Here is an 18,029-nt window from a genome sequence, read left to right as displayed (position 1 = left end):
AGAATTACTATTATAACTAGTAAACGCACGAGCTCGTAATAGAGTGATCATTCATCATATGACAAATTCCACTGAAGCATTCGACATTGCTGCTTTACGAAAATCTGTGGATCTTGCCTCAAACGTTGCGTTTTAATTCGAAATTAATTGAACAACATTCTTATTTTTATTTTTACGACTGGTATTTGGAAGATAAGTGCCTTGAGAAATTATATTAATTAATTAATACTGAATTAATAAAAATATATATTATAATATATTATAATTAAATATATATCATAATATATTATATTAATTAATTAATATTGAATTAATAATAATATATATTATAATATATTATAATTAAATATATATTATTATATGTTATATTAATTAATTAATATTGCATTAATAAAAATATATATTATAATATATTATATTAATTAATTAATATTGAATTAATAAAAATATATGTACTGAATTACACGAGAGCACGATACACAAATAGTGTTCCTGATCGATTGAACAGAGAGAAATTTACTATAGTAAATGAAAAGATAAAATTAATATTGAGTTTATATTTCCTCGCAGATGAAAACACAATTTCAAGAGCAAATTTAGTTTCCTTCTGATTCCTAGAGAGAGGAATTTCGTTCACATCGGTTTAGTTTTACTTTACAGTACGAAAACAATAAGAGCTTTGATGTTGAAAAGAATCTGAGACAGAGCAGAGTATGATTATTCACGACGCTCATTTATCTTCCTCACTTTGAGTCGTTCTCTCACGTTCAATTTTCAATTTTTCCGATGCTAATTGCGAAGACAAGTACACCCAATAACTATAGACTACAAACACGTTCGGAAGACGTGCATGTATTGTGTACAGTGAAGAGTACAATAAGTACAATAAGCAATAACACAATGAAAAATTGTCGATAATTTAAGTCGATCGCGTGACGATCCATTTGGTCTCATTTTAAAGCGTGAAAAGCTTCTATTTTGACAGTCGCGAGACTCTTTTCTCTTTTCTCAATGCTCTTACATCGTGCAACGATGCGCAAAAGAAATAAAGATGCTTTTGTTCTCGAAAATTATACAAATGCAAACGCGTGTGAAGATATTAAAAAATGATCTGTCATCCTAAAAATTGAAATCTGTCGAAATCTGTCGTTTGCGATTATTTCTCCCGCCACGCTGGATATTAGGGTTGAGCGAGAAATCCTAATTACTTCGTCATCTAACGATAAGTCTAATATTCCAAGTTCGAGAAAATGGTGAAAAAAAAAATCGCACAGGAGGTTTTAAGGGCTCGTTGTAAAGAGAAAACTCCAATCTTCGAGATCGTAGCGAATAACAGTCGTTTGGAGAAATTTTTTCAATTAAAAAAAAAAAAAAAAAAGAGAGAACAAACTCACTCGTTGCGAAAGTGAAGGTTGCACATTTTAAAATGAGATCAAATGAAGATTGTTGCACGATCTTCTTCTACAAAGTTATACATCAGTTTAAAATTATCGGCAATTTTTCACTGTCGTTGGTACAGTTATGCTCTTAACAGCATGCACGTGGTATGCCCATTCAAGAATCTTCGAAAATTTATTCTGTCGGTGCACACACATACACACATATACACGAAGGTGTACACATGCACAAGCATCTAATAATACGGTGCTCGGTGAAATTGCGACCCAGTTAGGCTTTGACCCACTTGGTTGCACCGTAATCATCGTCGAGTGCTCTGCACGGATTGATATTAGAGGTAAACATGTCGCTGGAAGACTACCTGTATCCCAGGGTCTCGTTTGCATGGGACAACTCGTTTCCTCTCGGTTCGCTTCGTAAGCTTCAAAGATATATATTTCAGTCACGGGCATAATTATATAATTCGATATGAATCTCTGTATAACACATTGGCAAAGCGTGAGTAGTTTTCCATTATTTCGGTTGCCCGAAAAGTTTCGCGTGTGCACGCCTGTGTTCTATGTTTCACGACGTATCATTGAATCACGATTCAGTCTGATTGTCCACAGGGTGGGCCGAAAATCACTTCTTATTTTAATAAATCTGTAATTTGCGAACGCTCTGCCGGTCAACTTGTTTGAAAGTGATGATTTTTTTTAAAACACAATGAGAAGATCGTGTTGAAATTAATGAGATTTATAAAATTAATAAAATTTTATTAATTTAAAATTATTTAAAATTAATAAAATTATTTAAAATTAAAATTATTTAAAATTAAAATTATTTAAAATTAATAAAATTATTTAAAATTAATAAAATTTTATTAATTTAAAATTAATGAAATCTTTTCCTACAATTTGGTGTTTTATTAAAAAAAAAAAAAAAAAAAAAAAACAGGTGGGAAGAAACTTTCCGGAAGCCTACCATTTCTAAAATTTCTTAGTATTTGCTAGCGAAATATTGTTAGAGACGCGTTTTTATGCGTCATTTAATGAGCCACAGAAGGAATTTTTTAACAAAGGAATAGCTAATAATCAGAAATCATAGGGGAAATTAAATCTTCGTTTAAAAACCTCTGTAGTACAAAAAAAAAAAAAATTTGGCTCAGCAAATGATAAATAAGAATGCATGTCAAACAATACAATCGAGCTAGCAAATCTCAGAAGTTTTGAAAGGATGACATTGTGCAGCTTTCAGAGTGATGAAGGAAGATAACAAATCGGAGTGGATCGTATATAATTCAACAACGTGATGTAGAACATAAAATATCGCGCATCCATTGTTCATAAATAAGACAAAAGAAACTTTTCGAACAACCTAATATATAGTGATTTAGTTATTATTCCGGGTGAGTCACTTTTAAAAGATAAGAAACTGAAATATTTTCGAAACGATCAATTATGTATATCAGAAAGTTTTTTAGACGAAAGTCGACGGAGCATTAATGTATATAGTTATTATTTCTTCGCGTGGATGCATAGAGAATGTTTGCAAAATGCACTACTTTGTTAAATTGTGTTTCTACCATTGACGCCATTTGTAATCCGGAAGTAAAGGGATCTTCCGAGTATGGCGAATTAAGGTCTTGCCTCCTCTCTCTCTCCGTTAATTTCTTCAGTCGCTCAGTACAAGGTTCATTCCCAATATTTCCTTTGCTTTTATATTTTCTGAGGATATATAACACGTTTGTAAGATCCCTTAAAACTTGTTGCACGATTTCTTTTCACCATTTCATTGAACTTTGAACATTAGGATTGAACAAGATTCAAAACCATTCTTACCTTAATGTCCCAAATTCAACAAAACGATTAAAAAAAAAAAAGAAAATCGTACAGCTTCAAGAGAAAATTTCATTTTTCAAGACTGTGGCAAATTTAGTAGCGAACAAAATTTTTTAATGTCTCTGCGCGCGTTTGGATTTCAAGAGAAATCCACGATTTAAGATTCACGCTTTCACCACGTAGATGATTACACAATTTTTTTCTACAAAGTTATGTCAGTCGAAATGAACGACAATCTTTCATTGTCATGGTCTCCACTATACGCAGTGGCCGAATGTTTTCGAGGCATCTGTTGCGCACGTGAGTTACGATCCACACCGTCTTTCCCTCGAACCAAATACGCCTCATGTTTTCACGATTCGCTACGTTTCTCAGATGTATTTATACTTCTGCGTATATCATGCGCGCGCGTACACGTTTATTTTTCATCGAGTTTCCTAACCACGATTCTCTCCGTCTGAAGTGATCGAATCAGACTAGATCACCATTTCGAACGAAAGTTTAACATACTCTCTGCCAAGAAATTGATGAACATTCCGACGTACGTTCGTATTGTTTGCAACGACGACCAGAGACACCGTTAGCAATAAGCTAAATATTTGAACAAGGTGCTTTTTAACTTGTTTGTTTGCCTTCGTCGTGTTCTACACCTTACGACGTTCACCGATCGGGGCAAACATCTACGTAGACGGAGTTCAACGTACGTCATCTTTATCGAGCTACGTTCGTATCGCCTCTTGCTTTCTTCGGCTTCAGGAAACTTTTGCAGAATCTTTTCGAACGTTTCACCGAGATGGATCGCGAACGAACAGTTGGATCGAAGCGATTCGAGAACACAACTGCCACAAACGAGACACGGGTCGAACGTACACGGGATCGAGAGCGAGAGAACGGGATAATAAACAAACAAAAGGTGCAACAACAGTAGAGTGACTCACCTTTTCCAGACACTCCTGACCAATGGCTTTCGGATCGACTTGCACCTCGAGGATGACGGAATTCGCTTGACTAACGAGACACCACATCTTACTACCTAGGTTGTATCCAAAGAGGTTCGTTACAGGCACCTCGTTTTTCACCCGGTGGGAACTCGCGACGCGCGATTTCTACAGACTAGACGTAACTAGACAAACAAAGGAAACTTAACGATCAACGATTAAACGCGATTTTCGGCACGCGCGACGACAACGACAACGACAACGACAACGACGATGACGATGACGATGATTACGACGATCTCTCGCTCGGGCACACAGCTGGTCGGCGACCGGCCTCGCTTGCCGTGTTCTTGATCATAACACAGTTAAAACGCGTACCCGTGCACAGCTGTCACCGCATCCTCGCGCACTTCGTACGTCGGTAACGTGCTCGCGCTGGTATTACTCGGACACGTCTCGTTGGCTTCCATTTCTCGGTGCAGAATGGCACACGTACTGACCGCTTCGCGCTGCCAGCATTAGTTCGTAAAATCGAATCACCTCTCGGTGTCTACGGACTGGCGCTAGTGTTGTCAACGCACATTACCCACACGCAATACGCGCATCCAACCAACTGCTGGCCGAGACCACCAACTCCTGTCACGGAGAGGGAAGGTTAGGTTTATATAGCTGATCCTCCCCCCACATTACTCGCTTCTTCCCGCTTTATCTTTTCTTCTTTTTCTTTTTCTTTCTTTCCTCGCCTATTTAAGTATTCCAATCCCGATGAACGTAACGGGCGTTTATTCTCTTTTTTTTTGTTTTTGTTTTTGTTTTTGTTTTTGCTTCTGTTACATTATGGCTTCGTTTTTCACACAAACCGCGTCTGCGCGATCAAAAGTTCGACGAACTCGAAAACTTGGATTCTGGCGCAAATTTTTGAACTTGCAATGCACTTTAATCGGACATTTTCTTATTCTGTTCTTATTTTTCGTTATTAACATTTATATGTAAATCTGTCCGATGCAAATTTCGATGATAGCCATTGATAGAATCAGAAATTATTGCAAACATCACCGTTCGGTGGACGACGGAGGAACTTCAGTAGGATTACACGTTCACGGTTTTTATTTTCAAACATTAATACTGTACAGATGAACCAGCAGCATACAGAGACAGGGTTTATACATCAAATGTAACTTCATTCCCTCCTATGACTTAACAAAACAAAATAGACAAAACAAGTAATACGCATTTATGTACATCGTCGTGAGAACCATCGGATTAGGAGCTTATTCGTGATTCTTTAGAAGTTGTACATCCTTTAACATGCATCTTGTCCTCGATGTAACAGAATTATGGAATGACATCTAACGATATATGCTATAATGACACATAACTTTTTCTCCATCACCCTAAGCTTTAACATTTACACGTCATCTTAATATATCTAGGCCTTGATATATCACAATGACGATAACTTGTTTAGTGCTACTATGACCTTCAACTCTCCAATAATGGTGGTAAAAGCTCAGCATAAATACAATTACATTTATTGTCATATAGCAACTGCAGAGAAAATTCTAATAATTTCAATATATATCACCATCTACGATTAAAAGGTATATACATTCTCCAATAAGATTATAATGTAACAACAATCGATACGTATTAAGATATGATAAAGGAAAGTACCTAATGTACATTTATAATATAAGATGCAATATTTATAATCGATCGATACGATTCTTCTAACTTAAATTTCGATACGATAGTTCTTGTGCAATTCTGGTTTAATGTCGTACACCAAGTCCAAGATCGTACACACAACCTATGTAATAAAAAAAAGGCACAAATACTAGACGTTTAAAATGAAGGATATTACTTTCTCCATATATATAAGTTTCATGTCTCAACTTACGGAATCTTTATGCATACAGATGGTCTGACTCATTTCCTCTGTTTTTAATTTTGTATCAGCTTCTATACGTGCTGCTACATCCTCTTTCGATCCCATGTGCTACACACGAGGATAACAAAAAGATATGCATAATGTATTACTTTGTAATATATTCAATTAAGCTGTTAAAACAAAAAAAGTTCAATATTTAATTCAGTATTTAAAATTATTCACCTTTGCTTCAAATTCACGGAATTGTCTTTCTCGTTCTTGCCTATATTTCTCAATTTCATCCTGTGCTTCCTCCTTCGCTTGCTTCAATCTGCGTGCCTTACCTATAAGCAATATTACATTACAACTCGAATCAGTCTGTTAATCTTTTACATTATGATTTGATCATGAAGAGAAAACCACTTTGCAAGATATATCTGCAAATTATCTACAATATCAACAATGGTTAGAGTATTGATCAATGTTACAAGTATTTATCAAATTCATACTATTTGCATCCAAAATGCTTGACAATGTAAAAGTTAATAGTTATTTTAACAGAAGTTTTCAATAGATTTAGAAAGTTACACCCATTCAAACTCAGGGTCACGACAGAAGTGGTTACTGATAATATAGGTGATACCGAAAATACGTCCATGTTAAAATACACTTACAATGTTTGAATGGTAACTTACGTTTTCTAGCTTCTGCAACCTTTTCCGCAGCTCTTTTTTCAGCTGCCAGAAGCTGTTGAATACCTTGCGTTTGGCTGGCCATCCTTGTAACGAACAGAGATGGCTGTGTCCTAAATGAATTGCAGATCGATCATATGACTTTGGAGTTTCCGTTGTTTGCCCCGCCTTAAACGATGGCGTTGTACACTAATGTTCTCTTCGCCATAGACAAGCTATAGAAAAGACGTGACACTCAATGTACTTCTGCGTCACATGTTTTTATCATTTCCTGCCGTATCGATTAAAATTGGGAATTAAATCAATATTGCCAAACGAAATTTATTTATTATTACACCGAAATTTATTTATTCAACTGAATGTGGCAAAACTTCATTAATCTATTATTATATCATTGATAAACGAAAGTAGATTTAACATGCATTACTTTTTCTAAGATTTTTATGGCACTGTCTTAAAAGTGCCCTTTAAAAGTATTCCTTACATTCTTTGTAATTGACTGTAGCAAACACAGAAATCACATCATAAAAAGAATTTTATTCAGTCACAAACACGATACAGCAATATGTGTGTACTTGCATCAAAACGTGGAATGTGAAAAAACATTGAATGTCATATCTAGATTATATCTCATTTATGGTAAAGATCTGTTGGTGAGGTTATGTAGGTACTTGACTGGAAGTCATGTACAATTATTATTATAAGAGCTAAATATCGTGTGTAATTTTCGTTTGTGATTAATGATTAAATAAATTTAATCATTAGAAACCAATCATATAATACATAGCAGTAGTACTTAATAAATTTAATTTATTAAAAAAAGTAACAATTTACATGTTAAAGTATTTTATTTCCTTGAATATTTTGCCTATTATTCAATAATATTTTTTCTTGACGTTTCTTTTCTTCTTTAAATGCTTCACTATTTGCTTTTCGTTCTCTCCGTCTTTCCTAAAACAACAAATAATTTTTTATTTGTATTGTATAATTTTAGCTTATTATGTATATACAAAATTAACGTGATAATTTTACTTTTCTGTATTCCTTAAGTGCTTTTTTCCTTTGTTTTCTTTCTTCACTAGTTTCATTTTTAGGCCTTATACTTAATGTACTTAAGGTAGATTTCATAGTCTCTGCAATAGACTGAGAATACCCTGGCCTACAATTTGTATTTTGTTGTTCAAACTGAGCTAATGCTTTAATCGTCAATTTTCCAGAATATTCATCCAAAACATTTTTTGGTATACCTGTCCTTGCATTGATTTTGATCTTTTGTGGATGCTACAAGAGAATTTACACAATTGCAGTTTCATGTAACGATTGATGAATCCTAAAGAACATACCTTGGGTTCAGAAATTAATTTCGGATGATTGTAAATATTACTGTATGTACTAATAATACTTTCACAATCCCATTTATCTTTTTCTCTTGCGTCAACTACAAGTTCTTCTAAACTACCTTCATCCTCAGAACTAGAATACTCTTTATCTAAAATTTTCATTCTGTCTTTCATCAACTGTGTAAAGTTATCAGTCTGGAAAAGGAATAAAAATGTGTTTAATTCTCTTGATATCAAATGCAATTATTGTTAACTTACATTTTCATTTTGCTGTTTTTCAAATTCTGCTGCACATTGAAGAACTAAATCTGAGTTAGGTTCAATATGTCCTTCAATTTCATCACAATCTAATGCTCCAATTTCATCTTCATCATATGCTGCATACATCTGTAAAAATAACAATACGTGTTTATCAAGTAGAATGTACATCTTGTTGATAAATACTTACTTTTTCAAATTTATCATCAAGAAGGGTAAGTTGCTCATTTCTTCTGATTACACTACTACTCATTGAATATTCTGTAAAACGGGATTTTGTTTCTTCCTCCCAGAAGATATGTTCACCTAAACTGCATACTTCGTCTTGTTCTTCATCGGATAACTCAAACTCTGATGAAACATCAGATGCTTGACCTGATTCATTTAAATGATATTCTTCAGATATAATTATCTCGCAAGCATAATGTGATCTTGTAGATACGTACCATATTTTTCTGGTAAAATTTCATTGTCGCTAATGGGTGCATTAGCTAATTCCATAAAATTATCCTCTAATTCATTCTCTGAATTGTCATAGTCAAAATCATCATCCATGGCAGCAACTATATCTGGATCTAAATCTAACTGCAACCCCGAAACTGGGGCTGCTTTGTTTAAAAGACCAACTTTTTCCTCTACATTTGAAGCAAATACAGAAGATGGTAAATTAATTTTAGGTGCGTTTGTTTGGTCATTTGACTTTGAACTTGTACAAGCATCTATGCGTTCCCATTCAACTGTTAGTGAATTAACATCTCTAAGATGTTTCAAGTAATCATAATCATCGTCAAAATATATGCCATATTTTCGTTGCTCCTCTTTACGCTTATCATCGTCCAACTTCTTTTTAGAGGCTTGTGCGTGTTCAACAGGTACAAGCACACGTTCTGGTGCTCTCTCATCAGCGATCAACGGATCTTTTTGTGACCGATGAACTAGATGAAATGTTACTGAATTCTTTCTGTCAATAAATTTCTTGGTTTTTCCCTTCGGCGAAAAATAATAAACGATTATAAAATTATATATGATAAAATTATAAACGATGAAATGCATATGCATAACCTAACACCCAAATACGTGTATATGTACATTGATGTTCTAACTCACCATTTTTGAAGTATTGTTTAATTCAGAGGTTTCAAAAACTTAAAAACGGATTGATTAAAGAACGTTTATTTAAAATGGATATTTTTCTAATCACTTTTCTGATAATATTTTCATACAATCCTAAAATATGCGATTTGCCAGTAGTTCTCAAACACTAAACTAGAAATGCATTTAAGATGTGAAACTATGTACATAATAATCGCTAAATTAGAAATTGCAATTTTTATACATTTCTCTATTTAAAATATCAAGATTATAAAGAAAGTATGCTGTTTATATTAATAAACGATATAAAATAAATAGCACACTATATTTCTTTTTTGAGTCTCACTTTCTTCCTAACTGTTGTTATAGCGTTGACTATTGATATTCGATAAATACGTAACAAACCTTCAAGAGAACACAAAGAATGGGGCTATTTGATCGTTTAGCGAATCTTTTAGGTCTTAGGAAAAAAGAAGTAAACGTTTTAGTAGTGGGCCTTAACAATAGTGGTAAGTCGACGGTCATAAATAATTTCAAACGCGAGGATGACCGTTGCATAGACATAGTGCCCACTGTTGGGTATAATGTTGAAAAATTTTCATGTAAGTTAAATAATAACGAGTGAACGACATTCGATGTTGAATTGACGTGCTTAAAGTCATATTTCTAATTCATTATTTGCACTTGCTGATCTGTCCGAGCACTAATTGCTGTTAATGTTATAAAAGGAAACATATATTACATTTGAAGTAATATTTACTTTTGAACAGTTTGTATTATATCTATATGTACATATAAATGGTATAAAAAAACATTTGGTACATTAAACTTTAAAATAAGAAATTCGTTGGATATTTTACATTATATGGAATACTTAAATTTTTTTACTTCTGTTATAGTGCTAATTCGTTTTGATCTCCGTAATGTTGTTTCAGCCAAAGACTTTATTCTTCTACTCATTTTGTTTCGCATTAATTTCTTAAGTTCTACATTATTGTTGCTTATTGTAATATTACTAATATCCGTATTAATTGATGCATTGAAATTGGGAGGATGATATTTACTTCGACGTATTGGAGTACTAGTAAATGGTTTATTTAGTTTGTTTATCTGTTTATTTTTAAAGACTGTCGCATCAGAGGATGTAGTATTACTACTATTCTGTAATTCTGAATGACTTGTTTCAAATTTCAGTTTTGTTTGTTTTAATTTCTTTTGTTTTAAATTATTTGGTATAGATTTAGTACTACTGACATTTTGTTGTCTCGTAGATTGTTTAATATTTTTCAATTCCAACTCTTTATTTTGTAGAGAAATAGAATTTTTGTCAGTTTTGTTTGTATCTGAACTGTTAATGAATTTTTTTCCCCCTAAGATTTTCCATTTTTTTTTCAATTTCAGCTTTTTATTTTCAAAAGATTTTTTATGAGTTTTACTTGAGATATTAATAAATTTTTCTTTCTTTGTTATTTTTCTTTTTTTTCTTGATTCTTGCTCTTCATTTTCAGAAGAAATAGGATTTTTATCAGATTCATTTGAAATGTTAATTAAGTTTTCTTTTCCTGATATTTTTTTTCTTTTTCTCATTTGTTGTTTTTTCTTTTCAAGTCTTAAAGATCTTTTTTGTGGTAATGTGAAACTATCTAAAAATCCCTCTTGATCTGAATTATCTGAAGGCTAAAAATATAAACAATGTTGTTAGTTAAATATACTGATTGAATATAATGATATTTGCTTAAAAAAATTAAGAATTTTACATACATTAACATCTAATAGACTCTCTTCATTATCTTCTTTTATCCATGTAAATTCTCCTTTGTTTAACATCTTCTCAAATGCTGTGTGCAAATCAAATTGTTTAAAACAGGCTAAGGATGATCGCAGATGTTTTTTAGTCTTTTTATCTAATTCTTCTTCTATTACTGAATCTACCTCAATTTTGTATGGTCTAGCTTCATTAATCTTATATAGGAGATATATAATTATGGTCATATATGAATCTGTATTTTTATTATATACCCCTATCAGTTCTAAATTGATTTGTGTACATCCTAAATTGGTTTGTAACTTACAATTTTTTATATTAGAAATGCTACGCTAAAAATAAAAATAAATACTTAATATTTTGTTTTCACATTAAGTAGAACAATAAATTTAAAAGGCATATGTACCATCAATGTTGCATATTGTTCGTGTCGTATGAAATAAGAGTCTACATGTTGTTTACAAATTTTTAACAAACATGGTATATTTTTTAATTTATGGATGGGAAAATCAGCTATCATATCCTTTAAATCAATAGCCATTGGCATCACCCATTTTCCCAAAACTCCTTTGTTTTGGTCATTGAAAATTTGTATAGCAAAAATATTATCTTTGTCATATTTATTTGAACATGAAAAATTAAATATATATTCTTGCTTTGTGAACTTAACACAATAAAACCCGGAATATCTATATAATTCAGATTGTAATTGTAAATTAATATCTTGAATATCATCAGTTCTCAGACTACTAATACTGCTTGGTGGAATGATACATTTACTGTTCTTAAATTTTGATATATCCAAACTCCATTCTATTTGCAAAATTATAGATTTCAACTGATTTATTTGTTTCTTTAATCTGTCTTTTTCTTCGTTTATAGAGCCTGAAACTGAATAATCACATTACACCTTTATCACAAGTATCATAAGATTAGATCTTTGTAAACGTATATTTAATTTACTTTACTTTTTTTCTTTTTAGAGTTCTTTTCGTCATTAATAACATTTTTTAACATATTAGATACATTCATATTTTTGAGCAATTTATTTATTGACCGCTACAAAGTAAAATCTTACCAATATATACGTTCGTTATACATATTTACACTCAGTGGTTCTCATTTGTTCGAATAATAATAGTGAAGAAGCAGATGGCGCTTCATAAAATGAGAGTCAATACAAGAAACATGTATTTTTTGGATATATACATGTACTTGTTAAATTTCACACATGCATTTGCGTTTCATGTAAATAAATTTTACCTCATTATTTTATATTATATTTCATAATCACATTGTTAAATACTAATGAAACATTTTAATACGTGTTTTTCAGTTAAAAACGTTAATTTCACGGCATTTGATATGTCAGGACATGATCGACATAGACCGCTATGGGAACATTATTACAAAGATTGTCATGGTATTATCTTTATTATTGATAGCAGCGACAAACTACGATTGGTCGTTGTTAAAGAAGAATTAGATATGCTTCTTCAACATCCAGATATAGCCGGTATATATTATTTCCTTATTTGTTCTCATTGAATATTAGATTACGTTTCTCCTACTAAACTTTATTGTACATTGTAGGTCGTAAAATACCAATTCTCTTTCTGGCAAATAAAATGGACCTGCCCGATTCCTTAACTACTGTCAAACTTGTTGCTGGACTTGGCCTTGATCGCATACAGAATAAACCTTGGCATATACGAGCAACGAACGCGATTACTGGAGAAGGTTTACAATTAGGCATAGAATGGCTTACGGATCAAATTCGCGACATATATATTAATAAAAGATAAAAATAAGTTTATTATATCGGATGCAAGAATGCTCATGAAAGTTAGCCAGACGAAATTAAAATAAGCGATTACATGGTGACCCATTTAAATCTAGATCTTTAAGTATTTCGTTTCGAATTTCAGTCACTTCGTGAATGAAATTCAAATTGTGATGAATGAATATCACGTGCTCACGTGACTCTAGTCTACAATGAATCCGTCCAATAATAAATGATAAATATTTCGTACTTGCACCATATTTTACACACTGATAGTAATAATTATTATTTAATTACATTGTCGTTTTGTAAAATGTGTATTTCTATTGAACAAATTTTATATGCAATAAATTGATGTATCCTTAATAGATGGCGTTTGCAAATGCTTACTCTCCGTCAGAGATTATCTGTACGTGGACTGTGTATCGATTGGTGACATTTCACGAGTCGATGTGAATTTTTCAAAATACAGTTTAGAAAAAAATGTGGAAAAACATCACGATTTACGTTTTATTTGTAATTTTATTTAAATTTATACGGTGTAACAGTATAAATAAGTACTCGTTACTTATGCCAAATGTTAGACCAAATAGAGTAAGTAACTATTGAAAAATATTGAGATAAACTATTCTCGCATAATTTATATTTTGACATATTATATGCGTTTGAAAACGTTGTGATTGACGTCCGTTTTGTTTTAATATTTTAACGTAATTCTTCATTTATGTTAAACAAATAATATAGGAGCAATGTAAAAAATTAAGTGATAATATATTCTCTTCATTTGCAGGAGGAATTGTATTTATGTACACCTGTTAGAGTGGATCCTTCTCGAAACTACTATTTGATCAGTTTTGAACCAAATGCAACAATGGCAAGTGCTCATCATATACTTTTATATGGTTGTGGGAAGCCTGGTAGCTCAAAACCTGTATGGGACTGTGGAGAAATGATACATGGTATAAATGATAATGAAGTTCCTTGTGCAGAAAATTCCCAGGTATGTATGTGCAATGAAGTAATGTAAAAGAATAATTTAAAGGTTACAAGGAAGATATTGATAAATATTTAATTATACTATCATTTTACATAGATATTGTATGCTTGGGCTAGAGATGCTCCAACATTAATTTTGCCAGAAGGAGTAGGTTTCAAAGTTGGCGGGGACTCGCCAATTAAATATTTGGTTCTTCAAGTTCATTATGCGCATGTTGCAAAATTTCAAGATGGTAGAACCGATGATTCTGGTGTATTTCTGTATTATACATTACGTCCGTTAAATAAATTAGCTGGTGTTCTACTTCTGGGAACTTCAGGTGTTATACCATCTCACAGTACAACATACATGGAAACAGCTTGCACGATAAAAGAGAACAAAACTATTCATCCTATTGCGTATAGGACGCATACTCATTCACTTGGGAAAGTAGTTTCTGGATATTTGGTAAAACCAGATTACACTTGGATAGAATTAGGCAAAAGAGATCCTTTGACACCACAAATGTTTTATCCTGTACATAATAAAGTTACTGTTAGTCAGGGTGATCAAATAGCAGCTCGCTGTACTATGCATAGTACACGTGACAGTTGGACACTTATTGGTGCTACGAAATCTGATGAAATGTGTAACTTTTATTTGATGTATTATGTTGAAAATGACGAACCACTGGCCATGAAATATTGCTTTACCAGTGGCCCTCCTACTTATTATTGGAAAGATAATGGTCTATTTAATATTCCTACTATAGAGGCATCTAGTTTATAATAATATTGATGTCCTGGTTAAAAATTGGCACAGATCTGCGGCTGTTTATAACGGAAGTATTTTATCTATTTGTTATAAAATAGAATCTGTTTTACATTTGTGGTAAATTTTTGCATTTAAGTTGACATTACTCGTACTTTATTTATTTTTTTTACAATGTAATATGCATTGTTATTTATTAATTTTTGTTACAAATAGTCTGTATTCAAGAAGAACTATTTAATTAGTTTTATTATTAATTATTATTAATTAATTTTATTATTTTATTAGATGCGTTTTGTATAATGATATTTTACTATTCAATTGTAAAGAAATTTAACAAGATTTGACATTGTGCCTGAGAACAATCAAGATTTTTCTAATGTACCTGCTATTATTTTCATCTGATAATTGTTGTTCATATACAATGAAAACACAACATTGTCTCCAGGTAAATTCTACCATTTCTATTGAGAAACTTTTAATTTATGAAAATTATGCCATCACTATTTTTATGCCATAACTATATACATCTGTTAATACAAATCATTTGGGTTTATATAATATTTTTCGAAACTCGGTGACGCTTCGAGAGTTAGTATAAGAGAATATCAGTAAAATTAAACATAACTGAAAGTAAAATATTTTCACAATATATCATATCGCAATTATGACGTAACTTTATTTTATCTATAACTGTAACAAATAAAATAAAATTTATTTTGAAAGTTGTACAAGAGATCCACAGGTGCGTTTCTATGAATATTTTTTTAACATATATTGTTTCGATGTATTAATAAATCATGCATATATGAAAAGATGTTTCACTCGCTTCTGTTACAATCAATTCTTACTTAGCTTTCCTCTCCGCCAGAACGTAGGAATATAGATTGCAATTTTTATTATTATTGTTATTATATATATAATTTGACAGATACATCTGGGATGAAAATGTTTCACAAAGTCGATTTGGATTCCTTTGAAAGTATGTCGATAAGCGCGGTCGTACGTTTTTGGAAAACAAATGAACGGAGAAAGTGCAATGAACATGTAAAAGAATCCATCGGAGGTGCGGTCGAGCACTTTAAAAGCTAACAATTCCTACCTGCAAAAAGGATGTACAATTTTTACGTTATCTTTCGTGTTTCACGTTTGTCCACGCAGAAAAATTTATCCTAATTCATTCGTTGTTCCGTGGAAAGAAATTTCATTCCTGATGTTAATCTTCAATTATATCTTAAACTCGTAAATTTATTTATCGATTTATAAAATTATCACATTTTGATAAAATTATCACAAAATTGAAAACCGTTTCCTATTGTTATGTTTAAAAACATGTTATATATTTATTACGTATACACATTTGTTCTCGTTATATGTATTTAATATACTTGTAATGTAACTTTCTTCCTTTTATGCAAGAATGAAGAAAGTATGTAAAAAGAAAATATCGATGCTGCGCGCATAAATTCAGAGTCTTTATATAGTAGAATCGATTAATTATAGGCCGAGTTCTATGAAAGTAATTGATTCAACGATGAGCCGCAGCATCGGAATACATAATACGATTCTGTGAAAGTAAAATCGACTCGATGCCGCGGTATACTTTATACTTCCGGTTCTCGAACGCGTTCCTCCGTATATTACGTCTGACGTCTAACGACTATGTTAACGACTCGGTTTTTCCTTCCCAGGAAAGCCGAAATCTAATAAAAGTCAGGAATTAAGCTGACTAATAGTAAGAAAGTAAATCGTGTATTGTCAGAACGAGAATAAGTACGATGCGCCAACCTCGGAGAGTAGCGTTAGAGATTTGTGCAGATTTTTCTATCAGCATCAGAGATATAGACAGATTTTTCTGTTAAATATAAATAGAACGTTGGTATACATTTGTCAACGTATGGTATATACACTAGCACGTATCCGAGAGAAAGTTATTTAAGAATATTTAGTATGTTAATTGCGCTGAATATCTTAAAACGAAATATTTAACTTTCGTTCTAGATTTCGTAACATGTAACATGTACGGCGCAAAATGAAAACGAACTTTATTTCGAAAGAAATAAATTACTTGCAATTTTTTTTCTTTCTCTGTGTTCCCTCCCTTTTACACGGGGAAGCGAACATTTGTGATTTTGATAATATTTCGTTCTTTACACTGTGGAAGCCAATGATCGCGACTTCTTTGTGTACGTATCCGTACACGTACGCGGAGTATGTTTGGTCGTTAACAATCCCGATAGTTCAGTAACGCGACAATGAAAACGGTACGTCACGCGCATATAAAACCATCATCGTTGGTAAAAGCATGTCTCGTCGTTAGGAAAGCGATCGAAGCACATGCAGCCCGATCGGCCGTACACACGCTCTGCAGACAACTTCGAAAGTAAGGCCTCGATCACGTTTTGTTCGACTCAGTTTGCCGTACAAACCAAATAGATCCGATTCAAGCTCTGTCCTCTTTTCTCTTTTTTTATCGAGCTTCACTTCCCAATTTATTCGCCAATTTCTAAGTCGCGTTTCGCGAATTCCCATCCCACTTTTCATCCCTCGAGAGAGAGAAAAATGAAGTTGCGAATATTGTTTTTAAAATTCTGTTTCAGGAGCAGCCAGCTTCGTCGACAGTCCAGGAGCGCATGAATTTAAATCGCATTAAGTTTGAATCGTGCGCAAGTTTTCTCGAACCGAAAGAGCGACAGATCGTCCAGATCGCCAGATATTCCGCGCTGGAAGTTCCCCGATGAAGTTTTAGATTCGAAAACATATCTTGCCCATTAACGGCAAACGAGGCTACACTGCGTCGAGTCGTGCGCGCGTATTTGTCAATGTGGCACGTCTTCGAAGAAACTCCGGCGAGAATAGAATACGCGTTAAATGCTCGGCTTTCCTTTGATAATATTTCTGCACGCTGCGTTCTCTGTTTCAATCATCGTCGTAAACACGACTCGCTCGAAATCTTCTCGTCGATTTTCTCCTCGGCGAGATCGACGACCGATATCTCCTTCCTGTTCTCTTCTAGAATCGAAACGACACGCGTCTCGTTGATGCTGGAGGATAAAGCAACGATCGGTAGGGGGAAATTGCTGAATTAATTTGAATCCGAGGGAAGTTCAATAGCGAGAATCTGACGGATGTTTCGGTGGGTGGGAGCGTGTGATTGCACCGCACCCGAGGGGGATGCACGATCACGAGGGGATGTAAGTAGCTGTAACAACATCGACAGCGGCGATAACTCTGCTGATGAGTGGAAGATCGGTGGTGAGAGAGGGTGATGGAAAGGAGAAAGAGATGGATAGAGAGAAAGAGACACGTGGGATAAGAGAGAAGTC

The 18,029-nt window shown here is 33.0% G+C and overlaps 5 protein-coding genes across 9 annotated transcripts; 2 read left to right on the top strand and 3 right to left on the bottom strand.

Moving 5' to 3' along the window:
• Window positions 1–5,245: 5,245 nt before the first annotated feature.
• LOC122536619 (V-type proton ATPase subunit G) lies at window positions 5,246–6,905 on the bottom strand. 2 transcript variants are annotated; one of them, XR_006308438.1, is made up of 5 exons: window positions 6,722–6,905; window positions 6,270–6,370; window positions 6,057–6,155; window positions 5,831–5,966; window positions 5,246–5,744 (listed from the first exon to the last, which is right to left on the bottom strand). XR_006308438.1 is itself a non-coding variant. In XM_043669108.1 (4 exons), the coding sequence occupies exons 1-4, from the start codon at window positions 6,801–6,803 to the stop codon at window positions 5,892–5,894; spliced, it is 357 nt and encodes a 118-aa protein (XP_043525043.1). In that variant the 5' UTR covers window positions 6,804–6,905; the 3' UTR covers window positions 5,246–5,891. The 2 variants fall into 2 exon arrangements, 1 of the variants encoding a protein (XP_043525043.1); XM_043669108.1 differs by having other exon boundaries at window positions 5,246–5,966.
• A 614-nt stretch (window positions 6,906–7,519) lies between these two features.
• On the bottom strand, window positions 7,520–9,577 carry LOC122536616 (protein LTV1 homolog). Of its 2 annotated transcripts, none has more exons than XM_043669101.1 (7): window positions 9,425–9,577; window positions 8,763–9,310; window positions 8,507–8,691; window positions 8,317–8,445; window positions 8,062–8,253; window positions 7,751–7,999; window positions 7,520–7,669 (listed from the first exon to the last, which is right to left on the bottom strand). In XM_043669101.1, coding segments are annotated over exons 1-7 (1,419 nt in total). In that variant the 5' UTR covers window positions 9,427–9,577; the 3' UTR covers window positions 7,520–7,555. The 2 variants fall into 2 exon arrangements, with proteins under 2 accessions (XP_043525036.1, XP_043525037.1); XM_043669102.1 differs by having other exon boundaries at window positions 7,521–7,669; window positions 8,763–9,303; window positions 9,424–9,577.
• Window positions 9,578–9,623: 46 nt separating this feature from the next.
• Window positions 9,624–13,322, top strand: LOC122536618 (ADP-ribosylation factor-like protein 6). 3 transcript variants are annotated; one of them, XM_043669106.1, is made up of 4 exons: window positions 9,624–9,681; window positions 9,776–10,010; window positions 12,510–12,689; window positions 12,767–13,322. In XM_043669106.1, the coding sequence occupies exons 2-4, from the start codon at window positions 9,833–9,835 to the stop codon at window positions 12,976–12,978; spliced, it is 570 nt and encodes a 189-aa protein (XP_043525041.1). In that variant the 5' UTR covers window positions 9,624–9,681; window positions 9,776–9,832; the 3' UTR covers window positions 12,979–13,322. The 3 variants fall into 3 exon arrangements, with proteins under 3 accessions (XP_043525041.1, XP_043525042.1, XP_043525040.1); XM_043669107.1 differs by having other exon boundaries at window positions 9,668–9,917; XM_043669105.1 differs by having other exon boundaries at window positions 9,668–10,010.
• On the bottom strand, window positions 10,210–12,440 carry LOC122536620. The gene is made up of 4 exons (XM_043669109.1): window positions 12,142–12,440; window positions 11,580–12,058; window positions 11,170–11,505; window positions 10,210–11,085 (listed from the first exon to the last, which is right to left on the bottom strand). Exons 1-4 carry the CDS (start codon window positions 12,203–12,205, stop codon window positions 10,270–10,272), a joined length of 1,695 nt encoding a protein of 564 aa, XP_043525044.1. The 5' UTR covers window positions 12,206–12,440; the 3' UTR covers window positions 10,210–10,269.
• A 3-nt stretch (window positions 13,323–13,325) lies between the features above and the next one.
• Window positions 13,326–15,489, top strand: LOC122536617 (peptidylglycine alpha-hydroxylating monooxygenase). The gene is made up of 3 exons (XM_043669104.1): window positions 13,326–13,550; window positions 13,747–13,956; window positions 14,050–15,489. The coding sequence occupies exons 1-3, from the start codon at window positions 13,440–13,442 to the stop codon at window positions 14,719–14,721; spliced, it is 993 nt and encodes a 330-aa protein (XP_043525039.1). The 5' UTR covers window positions 13,326–13,439; the 3' UTR covers window positions 14,722–15,489.
• Window positions 15,490–18,029: the final 2,540 nt, after the last annotated feature.

The sequence above is a fragment of the Frieseomelitta varia genome, unplaced genomic scaffold, assembly GCF_011392965.1.
Source record: "Frieseomelitta varia isolate USP_RPSP 00005682 unplaced genomic scaffold, Fvar_1.2 scaffold_855, whole genome shotgun sequence".
In the NCBI taxonomy this organism is placed as follows: domain Eukaryota; kingdom Metazoa; phylum Arthropoda; class Insecta; order Hymenoptera; family Apidae; genus Frieseomelitta; species Frieseomelitta varia.
This window is presented reverse-complemented; position numbering and strand designations above follow the sequence as displayed.